Source organism: Pleurodeles waltl, chromosome 8, assembly GCF_031143425.1.
Source record: "Pleurodeles waltl isolate 20211129_DDA chromosome 8, aPleWal1.hap1.20221129, whole genome shotgun sequence".
NCBI lineage: Eukaryota > Metazoa > Chordata > Amphibia > Caudata > Salamandridae > Pleurodeles > Pleurodeles waltl.
The window spans coordinates 603,064,818-603,086,208 of NC_090447.1; the positions used below are offsets into that span (position 1 = coordinate 603,064,818).

The 21,391-nt window shown below is 41.6% G+C and overlaps 1 protein-coding gene across 1 annotated transcript in view; it reads right to left on the reverse strand.

The window, feature by feature from the left end:
* The window catches only part of LAMP1 (lysosomal associated membrane protein 1), a 234,159-nt gene extending 216,215 nt beyond the window's left edge, over nucleotides 1-17,944 (reverse strand). Inside the window, exon 1 of the mRNA XM_069204673.1 lies at nucleotides 17,692-17,944. Coding sequence (XP_069060774.1) covers nucleotides 17,692-17,743 — 52 coding nt within the window. The 5' untranslated portion in view covers nucleotides 17,744-17,944. The remainder of the gene's footprint in view (nucleotides 1-17,691) is intronic.
* Between the last annotated feature and the right edge of the window lie 3,447 nt (nucleotides 17,945-21,391).

Here is a 21,391-nt window from a genome sequence, read left to right on the forward strand (position 1 = left end):
GGTGTATATGTGGCCAATAAAGGCCAGGTAGGACCAGATTTACCTAAAGGACCTAACCTAACATGTAGAATTATATGGGGTAGGGCGCCATCAAGCCAATTATGTTCTTGATAAGATAGAGGTATTTCTAGATATGCATATGCTCTTTACTGTACAAGTATGTTTGCAGGAGTATAACTGTATTTATGTTCCCATCCGCTGCTGGAAATGTGACCCAAGAATAGAAACATTCTGTTCTATAGGCTGGATGAGCCTCAACAACGAATGTAACAGGACCCTCCCGGGGATGTTAGGCCATGTGCAAATAAATGTGCAGTAAGGGGTGGTCGCATATTGACTGCAATTGCTACCTGTTGCGGGTTTGCCATGATGAATGGTAAATTTGTTCAGAGATAAGTACACCAAATGGGTATTATCCTTTTAGAGTTCAAGCTTGAACAACCTACAGCGTTAGTTAGGTACTCCCTACTTAGCAGAGGAGGAAAATCCTCAATACCACGAACGTCTCCATATATAGTACTGAGGTGTTTTTGCATGTAGTGAGACAGAGTTACTGAGGAGGACCAGAAAATTTGTGCCTGACCAGATGCTGGCCGCACCATGTCGCGTAGGTTCTCATTATTCTAATGAGACTACTGGATTTGGGCGGCAGAATCACTTGCACTGTGGGAGACGGAGTCTGAACCCACTACAGGTGACACCGGTCAGCCTAATCCGGGTTTTGTTCCAGCTAACTAGCAGTACCTCATCTCCACCCATGAGCAGGGATGATTGGGCAACCGAGTGCATGACGAAATGACTCCTCAGGGAAATTGCAGTTACTCAGATCTCATCTGTTTCTCTCAGTTACATTAGTCTCACGTATGCAAGGACAATCAGAAGCAGAATATAGATCAACAAGGTTTTATTGGAGTAACTGCATCTTAGATAATAAAGCATGTAATGCAATAACTAGGATGATGAAGCATGACAGGATTAAAATGGTGACAAGGAGAGAGTGAAACATAAAAATAACTATCATACTGTCACTACAATCGTTAATAATAGTCCTACCTAGACTATGTTAAAGCACAGCATGTTAAGCTCTAATTCTGCCATTCAGGTTGCCCTGGGAAGGCATCATCCCTCATACCTGAGCAAGAGGCCTGTAATCTACATAAGCAGCTGCAGTGAAGCTCTCAGCAATCAGCATACAGTCGTCGTCATCTGGCTGGAATCTCCCTCTAACATACATGGGTCAAAGTAGTGTTTTTATAATAAACAGCTGATGTTCCAAGAATGGATTCCCACGTAAGAGTGTGTATTTTTCAGTGAACATTCGAGACAAAGCATACCACTTCGGCCAGCAACCTATCTTACTGCAACCTTGAGAAAAGCAAGGAGTGAAAGAAATGTCTTGTTTAAGAACGCAGTGCTATCCTAGGCAAAGAACAACTAGAGAAAAACAAAACAAGACCGCAAATGTGGCTATTGTTAAAATAATAAAACAAAGCTGAATAAAATCGGTCTAGGTTAAGGTGCACAGCAGCAAGCCTAGTTTGCTAAAATAACGTGTATGAAGCTATAACGAAAATGGCTACACAGATTAAGTTAAAACAATCTAGTCCATGCTTCATAGAAAGGAACGGAAGTGATGCTTGGCCTGCTCTGGCCAAATAGGAGGCAGCAAAGAGTGGCACTGAAGCCAAAAAGTGGTAAGCAACGGGTGGGCTTGAAGCCCTTTATTGTAAGCAATATCTGGCAAGCAAGGAAGAGCACATGCACAGTCTCATGCTCGACCTAAAACAGAAGTCAAGCCGCAGTCATTCTTCCACAAGTCATCAAGCTAAATTGTTAGATAGTCTTCCATTATGCAAAGGAGTGGGCATTTGTGACTGGCATTAAGAAAAAGCTGTGAATCGCTGCTTACAAGTTTTAGCATAATCACAACTCTTTACGATATTAGGAGTGTGGCTAGATTCAGACCACAAACCATGACTGGATGCCCCTTAAGTTATAAGGAGCAACAGTTTAAAGAAGGGGTGTGCAATTGGGTCTATCTGCATTTTCAGGTTCTAAAGCACGCAACTTTGGACTGAAAGTTAGCCACACTTCCTTATGTGCTTGGGTGGGATCCAAAGTCATGCAATGTTTAGCTCATTTTCAAGTAGCTCAATCTTCAGAAAGCAACCCACTTTATTAAAAAAAAAAAAAAAAAAAATCACTTTGCTGCTTCTAAAACTGTGGTCCAGCTCAGTATTGGCATTTTAGATACATGTTTATAGGATGCAAGGAAAACAAGATTAAAGTATTCAAAATCTGCATGCATTGCTTTTAAATGTGTCAATTATCTTGGAACGCAGTATGATAAAACTGGGTGGCAAAATATCCTTGCAACAACAGCTTGCATAACGAAAGTGTCTACAAGTTAAGAAAAGATCCCCATTACAAAACTCAACCTGCACACCGTACTATAACTTCTTTTCATACTTTGAGATCATCAAGACAAATGTAAACTATGGCCATTCATAGACAGCAAACACACTGGACGCTTTTCTCTATGGGATTTTTTTCTTAGTCTCTACATAATGCTTCCTCTGCGTCCTGAATTCAGTGACGAGTGAGAGTGCAAAAAATAATTATCTGGAGATAGTCTACATTTTTTTTTTTTTAATTAATTTCATTTACATCTGCTGCATTTCTGTGTGGGTGGCCCTCCAACAGAAAAGGTATTCATTGCTTGTATTTGTGAGTGAGTGCACTAAAGCCTACCATAGACATTCCACAGATTTTTGGTGGGTGGGTTGGAGGGGGGGGGGGGGGGAAGTATCTCAAATGTCTTTCATTCACTAAACATAAAATAACAGTGGTAAGAGCTTTACCTTCTTAATCTTACAACCAGGAAATGTAAAAATAAGTCTTTTGTCAAGAACAGACTATGGGCCTGATTCTGACCCTGGCGGCCGGAGACCGCCAGGGTCACCGGCCACGGGAGCACCGCCGACAGACCGGCGGTGCTCCGAAGGGCATTCTGACCGCGGCGGTTCAGCCGCGGTCAGAAAGGGTAAACCGGCGGTCACCCGCCGGTTTACCGCTGCCCTTCTGAATCCTCCATGGCGGCGGAGCGCGCTCCGCCGCCATGGGGATTCAGACACCCCCTACCGCCATCCTGTTCATGGCGGGAAACCCGCCATGAACAGGATGGCGGTAGGGGGTGCCGCGGGGCCCCTGGGGGCCCCTGCAGTGCCCATGCCAATGGCATGGGCACTGCAGGGGCCCCCATAAGAGGGCCCCGCAAAGTATTTCAGTGTCTGCTATGCAGACACTGAAATACGCGACGGGTGCCACTGCACCCGTCGCACCTTCCCACTACGCCGGCTCAATTCTGAGCCGGCGTCCTCGTGGGAAGGTTGATTTGCCCTGGGCTGGCGGACGGCCTTTTGGCGGCCGCCCGCCAGCCCAGGGCAAATCTCAGAATCACCGCAGCGGTCTTTCGACCGCGGTGCGGTGTTCTGACGGGGTTACTTTGGCGGGCGGCCTCTGCCGCCCGCCAAAGTAAGAATGACCCCCTATGTGTGGAGTGTGGTCAAGCAGCCACCATACCAGACATGTTCTAGTAAATCTCTGTCCACCACACAAATCCTGCCTTGTGTCGGCAACCCTATGTGCTATCACACTGCACAAATCTGGACTGGTGGGGGTGAAACTGCGCTTGTGTCCATGACTGCTGGCACAGGTCACCCTGGAGGCCAGAAGAGATCCTGCAGATCCCTCTTAAGAGGTCCTACGATAGTGGATCCGAGCAGAGGGAGAGGTGCTGCTCACCTCCATCCCTGGTCAGGTCCTCTCCTGAGGTAGCTTATAGACTGAGATGCAGTCAGGGCTGCAGACCTGGGAAGGCCCCTTGCAGCACGAAGAGAAGGGCAACCGGAACCTCTGCCTGGAGAGGGAACTAGGCTTCCACCAGTGCTGGGCCCGCATGCTTCAAGTACAGCTTTTAGCTCTACCTGCTGACTGCTTGTGCTACCACTCCTCCCTACATTCTTGGGGGCAATGAACGGAGCAGGGGTGCGCCATGAGATTGCACCAGTAGTACAGGGTCTGACAAGGACTACACTATGCCTGCAGCCACAACCAGTATCTCCATGGAGGGGCAGACCCCTTCGGGGGCCCTCTATTGCTGGACTGCAAGCTCCGAGTCATCCAGCAGCACTGAAACTGGGGAACACACTTGCTAACTTTGTGGGGCTCCAGGGAATTTTTGGGATCAGACACCATCCCTGACTGCTTGTACGCCATCTCCTTAATCCACCCCAGGAGCGATAAGGGGGCTGGGAGGTTGGCTCACCTTGGGACTATGCATAGGTATGGTGGGCCAAAAAGCACCTGAAATATGCCTATGGTGTTGCAGTTTCCCCTAAGCACCCTCCCCCAAGGAGACATCCTGCAGCTGTAGACTATAAGGCCATCACAAAGGGCTGAGCAACTCTATGCCCCCCACCCCCTTTTTCCTTGAGCTAGCCAGGACCCACACATTCTCCATCCGCCCCATCCCCTTACTGTTTGGGTGTGAGACACCTTATGCCTGAGAAACAGGGGACACCACATATCACAGCTCCAGTTGGTGCCTTGATTCGTGATCCACCGCCCTGCATGTGCATGGACTTAATAACACGCAGCCGAGACAGATTGATTTCGACATCTGCCCAGAGAAAGATGGACAAATACATGGCCCAGACAGTGGGAGAACCACCACCAACTGCAGTGGACACGGCAGAAGAGCCATGTACCAGGTATTGTGCACAGCAGGCTCACCGGTCTTTCTCCTCTAGACCATTATTGACTCCAGGTCAGCACTCGAAACCAAGATAGGAAAGGTGGGAGCCGATGCTTCCTTTTTTCAGACAATACCTTTAGAAAGTCATACAGAGAGTCACAAAGGTGGAGGGGGAAGTGTCCAAGAAGGAGGAAGACACCCTTAGAGAGCAATGGGGCACAGACGTCTGAGGGCTGGTAGAGGTCCGTGACCTTCACCTGCAGGTGGAAGATGTGGAGCGATCGATCGATCCTGCTATAAACAACTTACCATTGGTTGGCTTCCCAAAGTGGTGGGGGATCCAATGAGGGTCGCTTCCTGTCATCAAGGCTGGACACCTTTGTGCCTCAACATGAGATCTGCTTCCTGTTGGAGGAGGCTCACTGAGCTCAGCGGCGAAGGCCACTCCCCCTCCAGTACCCCAACTAGCCCATCATAACGAGATTCCTGAATCATCATGATCATAACCTTGTCCTGCGCATGATCAGTCTGAAGGGTGCTGCTCAACATGAATCCCATACAATCATGGTTATCCCAGACCATAACAGAGACACTCAAACAATGTAAATCCTTCTACTCTTTGAAACAAAAACTGAGATGGGCCTACGTTATGTTGCTTTTTCTGGCCAAACTCAAATTGATATTCCAATCTACAACATTTTTTGACACGCCAGAAATCATCTTGAAATAGGTGGAAGAGAGCTTCCCAATATCACCGGCTGGTGGGAGAGAGAGACTAGAGATGGGACAATTCTCCCCGTGGTAGCCTACTCTGTGCAAGATACCTAGAGGCGGATGGGACCCCACCAGCAAGGTCAAAGGGAAACGAGAAGCTGGAAATCTACATATGATTGGGAGCAGATACCAGTGACTTGCAGACTGGGAGAGGGAGTTCTTCTCTGTGATACCGGGATGCTGACGTGAGGCCTACTAGCAGGAGATTGGCTCTCCTCAGACTGCTACACAAAAGGTGATTGCTTGGACCCAGGTCCCTTCCTGTGAGGGGCAGGTGAAAGACATCTCGTCTACGAGGGCCACCCATGGCCTTAAACACATCTTTACACGGGCCGCGGAGCAGCCATCCAACCCCAAGATAATCAAAATATTTGCCAGATTAGGTCATTCGTCTCCACTTAGAAAAGCAGAATATTGCAAGCACCTGGAAAGCAGATAATTTTCTATTCCAGGAAACACAATTAAAAGTTAAAAATTCTGAGCCCCTGACTAAACACAGTGGAGTATCAGAGGTCAAATGCTTAAACACTACAGTGCAGTAAGCAGCGTTGAAACTTCAATAAGAAAAAGGGAATAACTGGGTTATTTATCAGGAAAAGGTAGTTTAGGAGCAGTCTCTGGCTGATACTATTGATAAGCAGGGGCACTTTAATATTAAACAGCAGCTAAGCAGGGTTGCCTGATTAGCAAGGACCCACATCCTTTGAAACAGTTAACAGGAGAACTTGTCAGTCTCCCCACCCTACCTAAACTCAGAAGCACTGAGCATAATCCACATGAGGGAGACCTCGGAGATATTAGTTTATATGGCTAAAATATAGTAAACTGTTGGTGAGAATTACACCCAGGCTCAGATGATAAACAATATTCAAGTCAGTCTTGGCTTGATTAACGCCTAACTTTGTCAACGTTGAACTGTATTGAGTCTGAAATTTTCCCTCAGGTCTTCTTTGACCATGCTTAAATTACAACCAAAAATTTGACTAGCTAAAAGGAGGACAGAATATTTTTTTTTTAAATGTTTCTGGAAGGCAGACATGTGTCTAATGGCAAATCTGGAACAACAAATATTACTGAGGAGTAATTCAGGATTGTTTTTGAGCTGACCATTGGGTCTGCAGATGATCTAACACTAAGGGAGACATTTAACACATATCTTACAAGTATTCCAATATAAAAAAGCGTGTAATTAGACTCAGGACAATCAGGATTTATAATAGAGAGAAACAATTGCAAGCAGCAGCATTAAACTCGGTAACCACAAATGCAACATTCGAAAACTAAATAGAATAAAAAATAAATAAAAACATACAATTTGCAATGTAGTGCTGGATATCATGGTAAAAAAATTCTAAACTGACAGATTATGCATCAACAAACGTTCGAAGAATATAATAAAATAGGAAGGTTCTTGGCCTGGACGGTAAAAGCTAAATAAAATTCTTGTCAGATACAGCATACCAATAAAATAAATAGAAACAGGCAAACTAGAATCAGAATCTGAAAAAAATAACTCCTTTTTTAAAATATTATCAAGAATTCTATAAGTAAAATCTTACCCTGATACCAACTGATAGCACAGAATCCTGAATAAGGGTGTACACAGTTGATGAAAGGATCAGAAATGCCTGCTGCAAGCCATAAAAGATGAAGAAAATAAAGTGGTATGCCTTCTACACTCTGCCAAGGCACAAGGAGGAAGACTGCCTTCCAAATTAGATTTGTAAAACAATTTGCTGATACCTTGATCCCACATCTAGCATCAAACTTTAATACAATATACCTATCTCTTTCAAAATAGGGAAGCTTATTATATTTCAAAACTCAGGAAAAGATCCTTGGGAATGTGGTTCACATAGACAATTAAGCATTTAAGTTCAGACTACAAGATTTTTATGAAAGAATACCAGGGTGGCTGGGGAGCATGATAAAACAAAAACACAACACTAAAAAGGACTTTATACCTGATCTATTATCTTGTATAATATTTATAGGTAACAAATACAGCACAAACATTTAATACTTAAGGCCCCTTGGTTTCTGGATGCGGAGAAGAATTGTGACCAGGTGCACTGGACATTCCTGCAACAGGAGCTCATTTGAATGGGTTTAACCTTGGAGTTTGCCAGTCTTTTGCAATCTTTGTATGAGAACACACAGGCTGTCTTATTAATAGAAGGGAAGTGGGTAGGGCATTAACATAGAATGGAAGACCAGACAGGAGTGGTCTTTGGTACAGTTACAGAACCTTTATCCCAATATATGATTAGTGAAAAAAAGATTAAGGCAAGCCCAAATACTCCATAAGCCCTCAAAATTCTTTATTCTGATGATACTGGTATGGTTCTATCTCCCAACCCTGACAATCTTAATACAACAATGGAACAAACTGAAAGACTCTCCAGAATTTCATATTAAAAAAAAAAGCAAATTCAAAATTAAAGTGTTATTAATCATTGTTTTCCAATCTGAATTTAAAAAGGATATGCAGACAATGATTAAGGGTGACGCAATTAGGTAGCAGTAGGTAAAGTTTAAAGGACAACCTCTGATGTGTATAAAATGGATTATGCAATCTTATTGCGGAGAGAAATTGCTACAGATTTTCCGATTTGGTTGTATACAACCGGGCAACAATTTGGTCAAAAAAATAACACTACCCAAGTGCCCATTTCTTGTAACGTCACGTCTGCTACCTTGAAATATCTTTATTTAGAAAGCTTAGCCATGTGATCATTTCCTTTATTTGGGTCAGCAAACATCCTTGAATTTTCAAGGATTAAAATGTGCGCTACATTATCTGATACACACTAGACACTATCAGAATTTCAATTTGATAATCTTGTAACCCAACCCCAAATTGTGATTAAGATAGTGACACCCCATTCAGACAACACGCTTTATTTTTTTTACATCTCAGAGTATATAGTCGACAAGCATAGAGTATGTCATAAGAACTGAAGATCTGAAACTCATTAACAGAATTAAGAATCCAATCGCTTAGAGAGCTTTGCAAAGTATACACTCTACAGAGTAGGAAGTTCAAATCATTGCGGAAGCCTGGTTACAGTCCTTTGTGGGACAAATCCAGATGACCAGAAATATTTGGGTAAACATCCTGACTGGGTCAAGAAGAAAATAGAAGATACTGATTAAATAGGAGTCCCAAATGGTCTATGGGGAGTTGTTGAGAGCCAAATGAAATAGGAGACTATGTTTAGGTTTTTCTTTAATATCTCCAACTCAGATATTAATTTATGAACATTTAAATCAGAGGATAATCATTAGTTTGATGTTTTATTTCAGCGTCCACCTGGTCACAGCTGCTTAGGGTACGTGTATTGAACCTTTAGAGCTTAGGTCATCTCAACATACTAAAGTTTGTTGTAAATGGACAGGGGATATAGGCTATGAAATAGTACTTGATATATGGAGCGATACTAACATTAATATGCATTATCTTCAGCTTCACTGCATTCAGTACTTTTCTTAATAATATACAATGTTACATTACAATGCTGAGAGATCGGATCAGTCATTTGTGAAGATTAGTAATGAATGTACTAGATATTATATTGCTAGTGGATCATGGAAGCATGTGATATGGACCAATGCAAAAATGCACTCTCTCTGAACAGATATAGAATTAGTATAATTATATAATAAAGCATGGAAGGCATACTCCGAATAAATTTAAAACTTTGAACCAAGTTTGACTCTGGTCTGCTGGCAACATGGAGGTGAGAACAATAAGCTAGTTAAAAGTTTTATTTGTTGGGTCCTTGGTTGCAGGATCTATTATTTCCCAAAAATTGAGACTGGAAGTTGTCTTTGGCAATCAAATGGGAATTAAAGTGAGAAAAAAAATAAAAATAAAATGAAGATGAATATGGGAGAACTATATTTCATGTGTATTGGTCAACCATAGTGGCACAGGTGTGTCGGGGAGGATCCGAATTATGGATTAACAATCTTTGACCAATTACATTACACAGAGAGATCAAGTTCTGGAACCTTTATCCAAAACTGGTAGCTCTGCTTCAATAGGCGCAGGCTGAAGTAGTTGAACTAGGTTATTTGTGGTCTTTCTTATTTATCTCTCACAATAATAATGTAAATACCGTACTTTTTTTTTTTTTTTTTAATGACGTTATCTTTTCCGGGAGCCAAAAGGGGAAAGTTAACTAAAAAAAAAAAATGCCTAGCATTAATCAGTAATAGGAGGCAAAATACGTTGGCCCCAATCTCTAGATCATTGTACCCGGAAGACCAACCCAAAGGGTACCAGCAATGAGCCTCTAGAAAGGTGCTGACACTTCTTTGCTAGTTGGTACCTATGCTCCAAGGTACTGAAGAAGCTTGAGCAAAGGAAGAAGGTTACTTGGAGTCTAAGAGGCTTTAAGATACTTGTAGTAAAGCAGTGTTTGCATGTGATGCTATACTATGTATGGGTGCCAATATTGTGCACTAGAATCCAGGATAAGAGCTTTTGAAAAGCACAGAAAGCTCTGCATTGCCTTTATCAGTACCTAGTGAAGTCTCCACTGTGATTCAGATTAAAGCAATGTGGCTTACAGGCAGTTCAGTCTACACGGAGGAAGGACAGACATTTGCATGAATGTGTCCTTTTGGTAAAAATCCATTTTCAAATTCATTTTCTGCATACTGCCAAACACCCTACTCCCACTAAAAAGAAGTAACAGGTAAACTGCAGTAATATTTAAGACATTTAGTGACACATGCCAGGTTAAATTATCTTTGAAAGGCCACTTCTGCACTCCTTAATGATTTAAAGTGTGAGCTTGCATTTCACCACAGAAAGGCAAATTAACAGCAAACAGCTACATTCACGGTTCTTGCGACAGCTGAAACGTCTATTACCAAGGGGCAGATGCTTCCCAATACCTTCTGGGCATCTTATTCTTTTCACAAATAGTCTGTTTGACAGCTTTGCTGATGAAAAAAGAGCTTGATTCAAATGTCTGATAAGGTATAGTCTCCCAAACAAAAAGAAGCACAATATGGAATCAAGAGTGCACCACCCCTGGAAGCAAAATAACTTCGAATGGGGTATGGGAGAGGCACTACACAATACAGCAACGTTAATATCATTATATATATATATATATATATATATAGCCACACCCATACATACACACACAACTTTGTATTGAATTTATAAGTTTCAACATATATGCCACCATTAAATACCAGCAGAACAGGCCTCGAAAAATCATTAAAATGTTACTAGACCTGCAGGTCGAGTAGCTTGAATAATCTTCTCAATCTAACTGTAATGTACTTGACCCAGAAACGGGTCTCAAATTGTGTGATCCTAGGCAAATATTGTATTTTGCAGTCACCTTTTTCTTCATTCTCACATGAGTGCACCTTCAAATACGTGAGCTCAGCATTTCTGCTGAAAAAAATACTCTTGTTTGAATACACTAAACATTTGCTCCATGTATAAGAAATCTAGCCCACATATAGGGTACACATGATCCAAGTTTGACTTGCCTCTTAGATTACTAAAAGCTTTGCCATCAAGGCAGGAGTGTTTCTCGGTTTATGTTTAAACACTCACTTTTAATAAATATACAGGGAGTGCAGAATTATTAGGCAAGTTGTATTTTTGAGGATTAATTTTATTATTGAACAACAACCATGTTCTCAATGAACACAAAAAACTCATTAATATCAAAGCTGAATATTTTTGGAAGTAGTTTTTAGTTTGTTTTTAGTTTTAGCTATGTTAGGGGGATATCTGTGTGTGCAGGTGACTATTACTGTGCATAATTATTAGGCAACTTAACAACAAAAAAATATATACCCATTTCAATTATTTATTATTACCAGTGAAACCAATATAACATCTCAACATTCACAAATATACATTTCTGACATTCAAAAACAAAACAAAAACAAATCAGTGACCAATATAGCCACCTTTCTTTGCAAGGACACTCAAAAGCCTGCCATCCATGGATTCTGTCAGTGTTTTGATCTGTTCACCATCAACATTGCGTGCAGCAGCAACCACAGCCTCCCAGACACTGTTCAGAGAGGTGTACTGTTTTCCCTCCTTGTAAATCTCACATTTGATGATGGACCACAGGTTCTCAATGGGGTTCAGATCAGGTGAACAAGGAGGCCATGTCATTAGATTTCCTTCTTTTATACCCTTTCTTGCCAGCCACGCTGTGGAGTACTTGGACGCGTTTGATGGAGCATTGTCCTGCATGAAAATCATGTTTTTCTTGAAGGATGCAGACTTCTTCCTGTACCACTGCTTGAAGAAGGTGTCTTCCAGGAACTGGCAGTAGGACTGGGAGTTGAGCTTGACTCCATCCTCAACCCGAAAAGGCCCCACAAGCTCATCTTTGATGATACCAGCCCAAACCAGTACTCCACCTCCACCTTGCTGGCGTCTGAGTCGGACTGGAGCTCTCTGCCCTTTACCAATCCAGCCACGGGCCCATCCATCTGGCCCATCAAGACTCACTCTCATTTCATCAGTCCATAAAACGTTAGAAAAATCAGTCTTGAGATATTTATTGGCCCAGTCTTGACGTTTCAGCTTGTGTGTCTTGTTCAGTGGTGGTCGTCTTTCAGCCTTTCTTACCTTGGCCATGTCTCTGAGTATTGCACACCTTGTGCTTTTGGGCACTCCAGTGATGTTGCAGCTCTGAAATATGGCCAAACTGGTGGCAAGTGGCATCGTGGCAGCTGCACACTTGACTTTTCTCAGTTCATGGGCAGTTATTTTGCGCCTTGGTTTTTCCACACGCTTCTTGTGACCCTGTTGACTATTTTGAATGAAACGCTTCATTGTTCGATGATCACGCTTCAGAAGCTTTGCAATTTTAAGAGTGCTGCATCCCTCTGCAAGATATCTCACTATTTTTGACTTTTCGGAGCCTGTCAAGTCCTTCTTTTGACCCATTTTGCCAAAGGAAAGGAAGTTGCCTAATAATTATGCACACCTGATATAGGGTGTTGATGTCATTAGACCACACCCCTTCTCATTACAGAGATGCACATCACCTAATATGCTTAATTGGTAGTAGGCTTTCGAGCCTATACAGCTTGGAGTAAGACAACATGCATAAAGAGGATGATGTGGTCAAAATACTCATTTGCCTAATAATTCTGCACTCCCTGTATTATTAAAGCATTATGTGGTATAGACAGTAAACTTCCAAGAAAAGTCCAAAAACCTTCCCACTAACTTGCAGCTTTACTGATAAAGGTATATAATGTATTAACAATCTGTGAAAAATGGGTTTCAGAAAACAGTTATCATTTGCACATCACCAAGTAAAGTGTTCTGACTTTTATTTGTTTTCCATCCTACTAAAATATTTTTTCATCACAAAGAAGTATGAAAAAAAAAAGAGAAGGTCTTTGACAGCTACTGATATATATTTTGAAATGTTTGTTTGTATAAATGGTGTGTGTTTCCAAAAGTCTTTCATTTCACATAGGTCAGACAGTTCAACTTACAAAATCCTGGAACTCTGCAGTCACAAAGAAAAGTATCTGCACTGCAAAAGTGGAATCTAAAAATAGCTTGCCCTCATAAAATAAAAAACTTGCCATAACAAGTCGAGTAGATCTTTTTAGAGCCCTCATCAGCAAATTATATCAACCAACCTAAGATGTACTAATATCAGGGCTGTATTATTACATACAGCAGTACCAGTTGTAATCCATATCTCCTCAGGGGAGGGTGAAGCGTTTGGGTTTTAATATTTTAACTTTTGGTACTCCACTAAAACTATCATGACAGAGTGCTCTACTGCATATGAAAAAATGACAACCCACCCACATCCACACAAAAAATGCCAACAACTGATAACAGCATAATAATACATCAATGATAATGTCCTATTGAATCTATCAGGTATAGCTCTACAAACCCTAATGAACTCTCTATCCCATTACTGCACAACGAACGAGTTGCTTATAAACTAGAGAAAATGAACATAGTTGTTTTTGGGAATGGGGTTATCCAGAAGAACTGTGGAGGAAGGCCTGTGGCCAGAAGTGGGGGTTATAAGTACCTAGGAATATGGCTGCAAGAGCTCTGGCCCCATCGCTTGCATTTGAACACAAGGGTGGCATCTTAAATCACAGCGTTACAGTCCCTGGCAACGAAATTGTTAAGCCCCTACTGGCAGCCTCTGGTAATAGTGATAAAAACAAAGTTTCTGCCTTTGTTTACTTATGGCATGGAAACCTTGCCTGGGAAATTTTCATGTTTCTTGAATAAAGGCTAGGGTAAAGTTTACCGTCTTATTTTCTGCTTGCCGCAAAGTGCCTCACCAGCGCAGTTTAGACTAGATAGATTTTGGCCTCCAAGAACAGGAACCTGAACAATAGAGAGCCTTCCTTAAATATGCTTTCTTACTTAAGCAGGCAAAACCTAATACATTAAGAGGACTATTATGGCAATGAACCGCTTTCAACTCCTCTTTGAATACAAACAGCTGGTCAGCAAGAATAACGCCTTCAATAAAACAAAGAAGAACAGGTCTGAAATACTAATCTACTGCAACAGCTGTTTAAGCGAGCCTTCAAATAACAAGCCAGAAGGATCTCTTTCGTGGAAAGATAGAAGGAAAATTTAGACTGTGCAAACACGCTTGGATGATCATTAACACCTACAAGGATCCAATTGCGCAATCCTATCTGAATACCACCTTGAGAAACCACCTGAAAATCTCATCCAAGCTAGATCTGGAATTTTTCCATCAATCGACAATTTATCAAAACGGCACCTGCCAAGGGAGAACAAGGTGTGCAGGTTATGTCATAACCCAAGAGAAGACTTCTTGCATATATTATGCATTTGTTCAGTCTTGCTGCCGTGGCATAGAATGCTCAAAACTTTAACTCAATGGCATTAGAACCTGCTGGCAAACAGTTTTGTTGTGCATGGAAGGACCCACGCCACAGATTTTAGCATGCTCCACCAAAGTTATCTTAAAAGTGGACTAGCTATTAGCACAAAACAGCTTTGAACTTAAGTCAATCTAATTGCCAGGGGCTCAAGAATAATTTCTTCTTAAGAAGCTTCGGCTGTGGGGGAATGCTCCCGCTCTGAAACGCTCCCACTTAGTCGCATTTTTGTTTTATTCACGCTGGGTCTAAGGAGTGGATTAAGTGAATAAAACTTCCGAATGAACCGTTTGCAAATTTGCACAAAATCCGTCATCGGTAGCAAGTTTACCTAATTATAAGAGATGTGTTGATTGACAATTTTTCCCTTTCAGATTATTAGTATAGTCTTAGCCAATGCGACTTGAGAGAAATGTTTTTATAGCGAATGCCATTGCTTTATTAGCTTGGATTGCTGAAACATACATTTATTGGGTATGTTGCACAGTCACATGTAACCGGGGCAAGGTTTGGTGCTTTGAAAACTGTTGTCGAATTGCACTTGCATCCTCAGTTGCACAAAAATTGCCTTGTAGGTGATATCCATATTTTAATCTGTCTTTTTAATTTGGTTATACAGTTGTCTGAAAGTTCTGATGAATAGCCAATGCCTGTTGCTTTAACCATTTAACTGTACTTTTTTTTTTTAAATTAACTGTGCAAATAAAGATTCCAGGGACCCTACATTGGTCAACGTAAAAGTTTTTAGCTCAAGGTAGCGCAAGCAAATCATAAGATCAAATAGAAGTGGTGGTACTTAAGTATTTTAATTATAAGACTTTCCTGACATATGCCACCACAGCACGCACTAGAACACAGCCTCTCAGGGTTTCAACAACTCAATTAACCAACAACCCTGCCCTTCCTCCCCACCCGAAACAAGCTACTGAACGGTCTCGATAGAGCGTAAATTTTAGCTCTGTCCCTTGTGGCACTGAAGCCATTAGATTGGGACACGTTTAAGTTTATGAACATACATGTGAGAAATACTAACATAGAAAGCTGCCCTGACACATTTTAAGTGTGCAATTTGCTAATATTTCACAGTTCGATATAGGTGCCTTTCTAATTAAATCACATGCTAGAATGTTATATTTGATGTTAAAATGTGATGTAGACTTTATGAATTCAAATTTGTTTTGGTGTACACACTAGGTCTAATGTTTAGTGAAAGATTAATTATTTTGAAAATATGTGCAAGTGAGACACTGCAGTTCTCCATTATGTCTAATGTAATGCATTAAAAAAGTTTTTCCATTTATATAAAATGTATTACTCATACTGATGAAATATTACTGATTCATTTATAAGTTTGAACATTATGTTTTTTATTAACAAGTATTAAACCATTTTTGTCTTTGTGTAAGCATAACTGAGGCCTACAGATCTTGCATTTTGCAGTTATATAAAAAAGTGTAGAATTATTTTCCCTAATGTGATGTCTTTTTTTAGATCTCTTTCACTTGAGAAGCAATGTCCAATTTGTAAAAAGTGTATTGTTTAACTGTAGAAGAACTGTACCCATTTGGCCTTGAGAGTTTTGTAATGCAGGAACCTGGACTGAAATCGTATACATATGTTTGGAGTCACATGGAAAGGAGGAGATGTTCCCAAGACAGACTTGGGAAAATGTCAAACTGTTGCAACCTGAAGTCTAGTGATCATTTATGATTGGATGATGTCCTTTCACTGAGACATAAACTGACGCTTGTGATCAATTGAAACATTTTAAGTAGATTCAAATTATTGTTGCTTGTTCGAATTTTGCTCATACAGAAGTAGCTCTTTACCTGTCTTGGTCAGAGACAGACACTTGGAGATGCATTGCTGACCAGATGATTTGCTGCTGAAGATTCCCTGAATGCTGTATCCCATGGAGAGGCATCTTCCTCGCTGCCATTTACCAATGCCCTTTTAGATTAGAAACTTCACCATGCTGATGCTTATTTTATTTTGTTAGTGCCCTGTAGCCAGAGTTATTCTTTTCCAAATAAAATGTTTTTCCCCTGCATTTGTGTTCTTCCCCACACACGTATGTCCCTAATTTGGTTAGCGTAGGGATGACCTATGCACAGCCAACGATCATGGATTTAATTGAATTTGAAATAGCTAAATGATTGTGCAAACTAAGCATTTTGTAATTTCCGTGTCTAGGATATTTGTATTGACTTTCTATATCATTTTTTTTTCCATGCTTAGTTTTACTGATGTCAGTATACCTGAACTTATTTCATCACCTTGGACAACCTTTGGTGATGCTGTATCTCGATAAATTGGTTCTGTGAATGCTGTACATGACTTCCAGCCTATGTTTGTAATAAAGCCTTGAACTGTATTCCAGATTGGCATTTTGCTTCCGTGGCCACATTGTTCGTGGTGTGTAAATTATTGGGGTGGCGTTGAAATAATTGTAGATGATTCGCCCCTAGTCTTTCTTGGTCCAAAAGTCTGTCAACCTTGTTGTGCATTTAATTCCTGCGAAGGATGAAAAATGTGTCCACATTCTCATATTTGAACTGCAGGTCGGACTGTGCATTTCATATGCACTCATCCTAAAAAGCCTCACTGCTATGTGTGCTATTTGAGTTTGACTTGGTTGTAAGATCAGGCAGAATTTAAAAAAATTAAAAAAATGTAGATCGTTTGCAGTTACTTCCTGTGTCAGAAGTTGTAAATATGTGCACAATCCCAGGACTAACCTCTGTCAAAGTATCAACGGCTCCAAACCAAGCACGTATATGTCAAAGTATGCAGGCCAACGCAATGCGTGTACTGTATTCTCACTTTACCTATTAATATAATAATAATAATAATATGAAGCTGCTTATACAGCGTACTGTGCCACCTGAAAACTTTGCAACATTAATAAGAAATACACGAGATACTCCCCCACCCTATTTTAAGTCAATACAAGAGTAAAGAAATGGGCAGCTTATTAGGAGTGCTAATGATTTCCCATGGGGCTTACTTTGGTGGCGTAGAACAAAGTCTCTGAACTAGACAGGTAATCACTAGTTCGACGTTTGTCAAGTGCGGAAACGGCGCAGGGTACTCTTTCGGTTTATTAGAGTCCATGGGTCAGACACACGACACCCGGAAGAAGACAAATCCACGCAGTGGTGAAGCTAGTATGGCCCCATTCCCATCCTCACGAACCCACACACAATATTTTTTTGTCTTTCACCGTCCCTAGGAAAAAATAACATTTCACCTGTACTCACCAAGCAATACTATCGCAAGCAGCGTCCGCCACCAGGAACCGCCCAGAGCCATGATAGTGCAGGGCAGCGTAGAGGAAGCTGCACGGGAAAAAGAGCGCCCCGCGAGGGTGCGACGATATCTAAAGGGCAGTTGGTGAGAACTCTGTTGCCTTGTGCTGTGGGCCGCTACCCCCGTGGATCGAGCTGTCAAGATGGGGCAAGCAAAGGGGAGACCTTCGGGTTTCAGCCGCTGGTCTATAGCAGCAAAGTCGAGTCATGTGAGCCTGACGTCACGGGAGGCACGTGAGAGCTGCTGACACTTTTTCCCGTATAATGGCTGTGGCAAAGCGCGCAGCTCTTTTCGCGCATGCGTGGAGACGAAACAGCTCGGTAATGCTTTTGCCAGACTACTAAAGTCCGCCTTTCATTTCGATTTCCGTAACTCAAAACAGTTGCCTGACTCCGCCATGGATGTTTGCTCTTTCCAAACTTGCACCACGCTCAAATGGTATGAGGAGGAGACGTTTTCCCCACGCGCATTTTTGTAATGAACTGCTGGAAAAACGAGCCTAAGTGTCATCTTAACCCCTTGACTGCTCTGGCTTGCCGAGTGCTTGCTGCCCTTCAGCTGGTTGCAGATTCTGAGTATTTTTAGGTTTTACGTGAAAGTTTAGGTGAAGCTGGATATATTATAATTAAACTAAAAACGTTTTTCAGGAGTACTGCCGTGTACCTTTGGCTCCACCCAAACGTTAGTACTTTGGAGTACATGTTTTGATTAGGCAGAAGTTGTGTGGTTCCACAAAAGGAACTTCGCCCACTTCATGCAACTGTGATTATATTGTTTATCTGGCTGCTTGAGGTTGAGCTTGTAGGGTGATAGCCATAACATTTTAATGTTGGTAAACTGTTTCGGGTAACTAGATAAATTATATACATGCCAATAGATCCCTTTCAGGGGGAATACTCAGGATTGTCAAGCCATAAGTAGCACCATTTTAGGTGTCTCCCACCTAAAATTGCCTCTCTCTTAAAAAAAGCAAGAAATACATTCCCACAATGTGTTTTTCAAAATCTCCCACTTCCCAGATTGAAATTTTGGCGTGTATGAATTTAACAATGTTTGTTTTTCTCTGGCAGCAACACAGAGAGGACACGTGAGGAATGTAGTTCAGTTCTAGCACTAAGGTTGCACAGTCTGTTTTTGACTGGCATGACCAGTAGTGTAAAGTCCTAATGAAGGAAAATCACTTAAATCCAGTATTTTTCCCTTTTATCAACAGTAGACAGCAAAAATAAGAAGAATTCACTTTACGATGTGTTCTAAAGCTGCCTTAGCCCCTTGGCTGCTGTGCCTACACTCCACCCCCTCCCCAAGTGCTGAGCCCTTTTTTAGCTATTTGGGGTAGTTTGGCCTTAGGGCTCAATAACTTTTCTTCCAGATAAGGTATCCATGCCAAAATTGTGTCCATTTTTTTATCAACATCCAGGGGATTTTAAAGGTACCTGGGGCTTGTGGTTTCCCCTGGAGGGGACATAGAAAATAGGCAAAATATAACAACACTTTGCACTGTATAATGGTTCGTTATTGAATACAGAGTATAGACCAATTCATATAGCGGAATAGGCACAGTGAAAAATGGGAATCAAGGAAACCTATCTATTTCTGAAATTAGCACAAAATACAGAGTTTAGGAGCAGTGGTTATTTCTACATTTCTGAATTTGTGGGTACCAATACTAGCGTACGAGTTAAAAGGTATTTTTCTAAATGTCATCCTTTTATACACTGGCTTAAAATTGAAAGGCACAAATGCAGCCAAAGCCAATTGGTAATAACAATTGTTCTACTATTCTATCCTCCTGTAAGTCTTCCGGTAAAAATGGTACCTCACTTGTGTAGGTAGGCCTAATAGCCGCAACAGAAAATGGACAAAAATGCAATATGGTCACATTGCATTTTTCCACTAAAAACTGAACCCTTTTTGCCAATGTGGATAGCTCTAGATTTTGGATCCTAGGTCAGCCGACACCTAGGGAAACCTAGCAAACCTGTACATTTTTGAAAACGAGACAAGGAGGGGTATCTAGGGTGGGCTGACTTGCGTGGGTCTTACCACATTTTTTCATCCAGAATTCCTTCCAAACATCAAACTCTAACTAAAAAACACAGTTTCCTCACATTTCTGTGATTCTGCGGACAGCCACAAACTTCCTTCCACCTGGCATTTCCTGAAGTCTACCGATAAAAATGGTACCTCACTTGGGTGGGTAGGCCTAGTGCCCACAACAGGAAACAGCCCAAAACGCAGCATGGATGCATCATATTTGTCCATAGTGTGGGTAGTTCTAGATCAGTCGCCACCTAGGGAAACCTAGCCAGCCTGTACATTTTTGAAAACTAGACACCAAGGGGTATCCAGTGGGGGCTGACTTGCACATGTCTCACCATGTTTTATGAATCAGAATGCCTTGCAAACCTCAAACTGTAACTGAAAAAAATCAAATTTTCCTCACATTTCCTTGATGGAAAGTTCTGGGATCTGCGTGTAGTCACAAACCTCCTTCCACCTGGCATTCCCCCAAGCCTCCCAATAAAAATGGTACCTCACTTGTGTGGGTAGGGTTAGTGCCAGTGACATGAAACAGCCCTCAATGCAACATGGACCCTTGCATTTTTTCCACCAAAAACAGACCCTTTTTTCCAATGTGGGTAGCTCTAGATTTGGACCCTAGCTCAGGCAAGACCTAGGTAAACCTAGCCAACCTGTACATTTTAAAAAAAGAGACATATGGGGGTACCAAAAGTTGGCTGACTTGCATGGGTCTGACCAAGTTTTTGACCCAGAACCCCCTGCGGACCTCAAACTTTGACTAAAAAAACATATTTTTCTCATATATCTGTGATGGAAAGTTCTGGAATCTGCGGTGAGCCATAAACTTCCTTTAATCGGGCATTCCTCTGAGTCTCCTGATAAAAATGGTACCTCACTTATGTGGCTAGGCCAAGAGCCTGTGACAGGAAATGACCTAAAACGCAACATGGACACATCACATTTTTCCACCAAAAACTGACCCAATTTTCCAAAGTGGGTAGCTATAGATTTTGGACCCTAGCCCAACTGGCAACTAGGGAAACCTAGTCAGCCTATACATTTTTCAAAACTAGACACCTTGGGGTGTCCAGGGTGGGCTGGCTAGAGTAGCTCTCACTGCGTTTTTTTACCCAGAATCTCCTGCAAACCGCAGACTTTGTCCTTTTCTCTTCAGCCATCCACACAAGTCGGATCCTCAGATTGGTAAGAAACCTGCGGCTCCATGCAGATTCCATGTCTTTCTATCATAGAAATGTGATGAAAATGCATGTTCCTACCAAAGTTTGACATTTGCAAGGGCTTCAGGGTGATATAACTTGGTGAGAGCTATGCAAGTCATGCACCCCTGGACTCCCTTGGTTGTCTAGTATTCAAAATGTGCAGGTTTGCCTATATGTTTGCTCAGCTAGGGCCAAAAATACACACCTAGCCATAATGAGAAAAAAGGGAGTTCTTAGTAAGAGCCATCTGACTGCCAGAGATATAAATCTGGTACTCATGTTTTAAAGTTAATCCACCACTTACACTGGTTGGCTTTAGCACTTCCAGAAATAATGGCTTCAAAGCACAAATACTTATCAGACTCTCTGAGTATTGAAACCAAGACTTCTGAAGGTGAGCCATAAA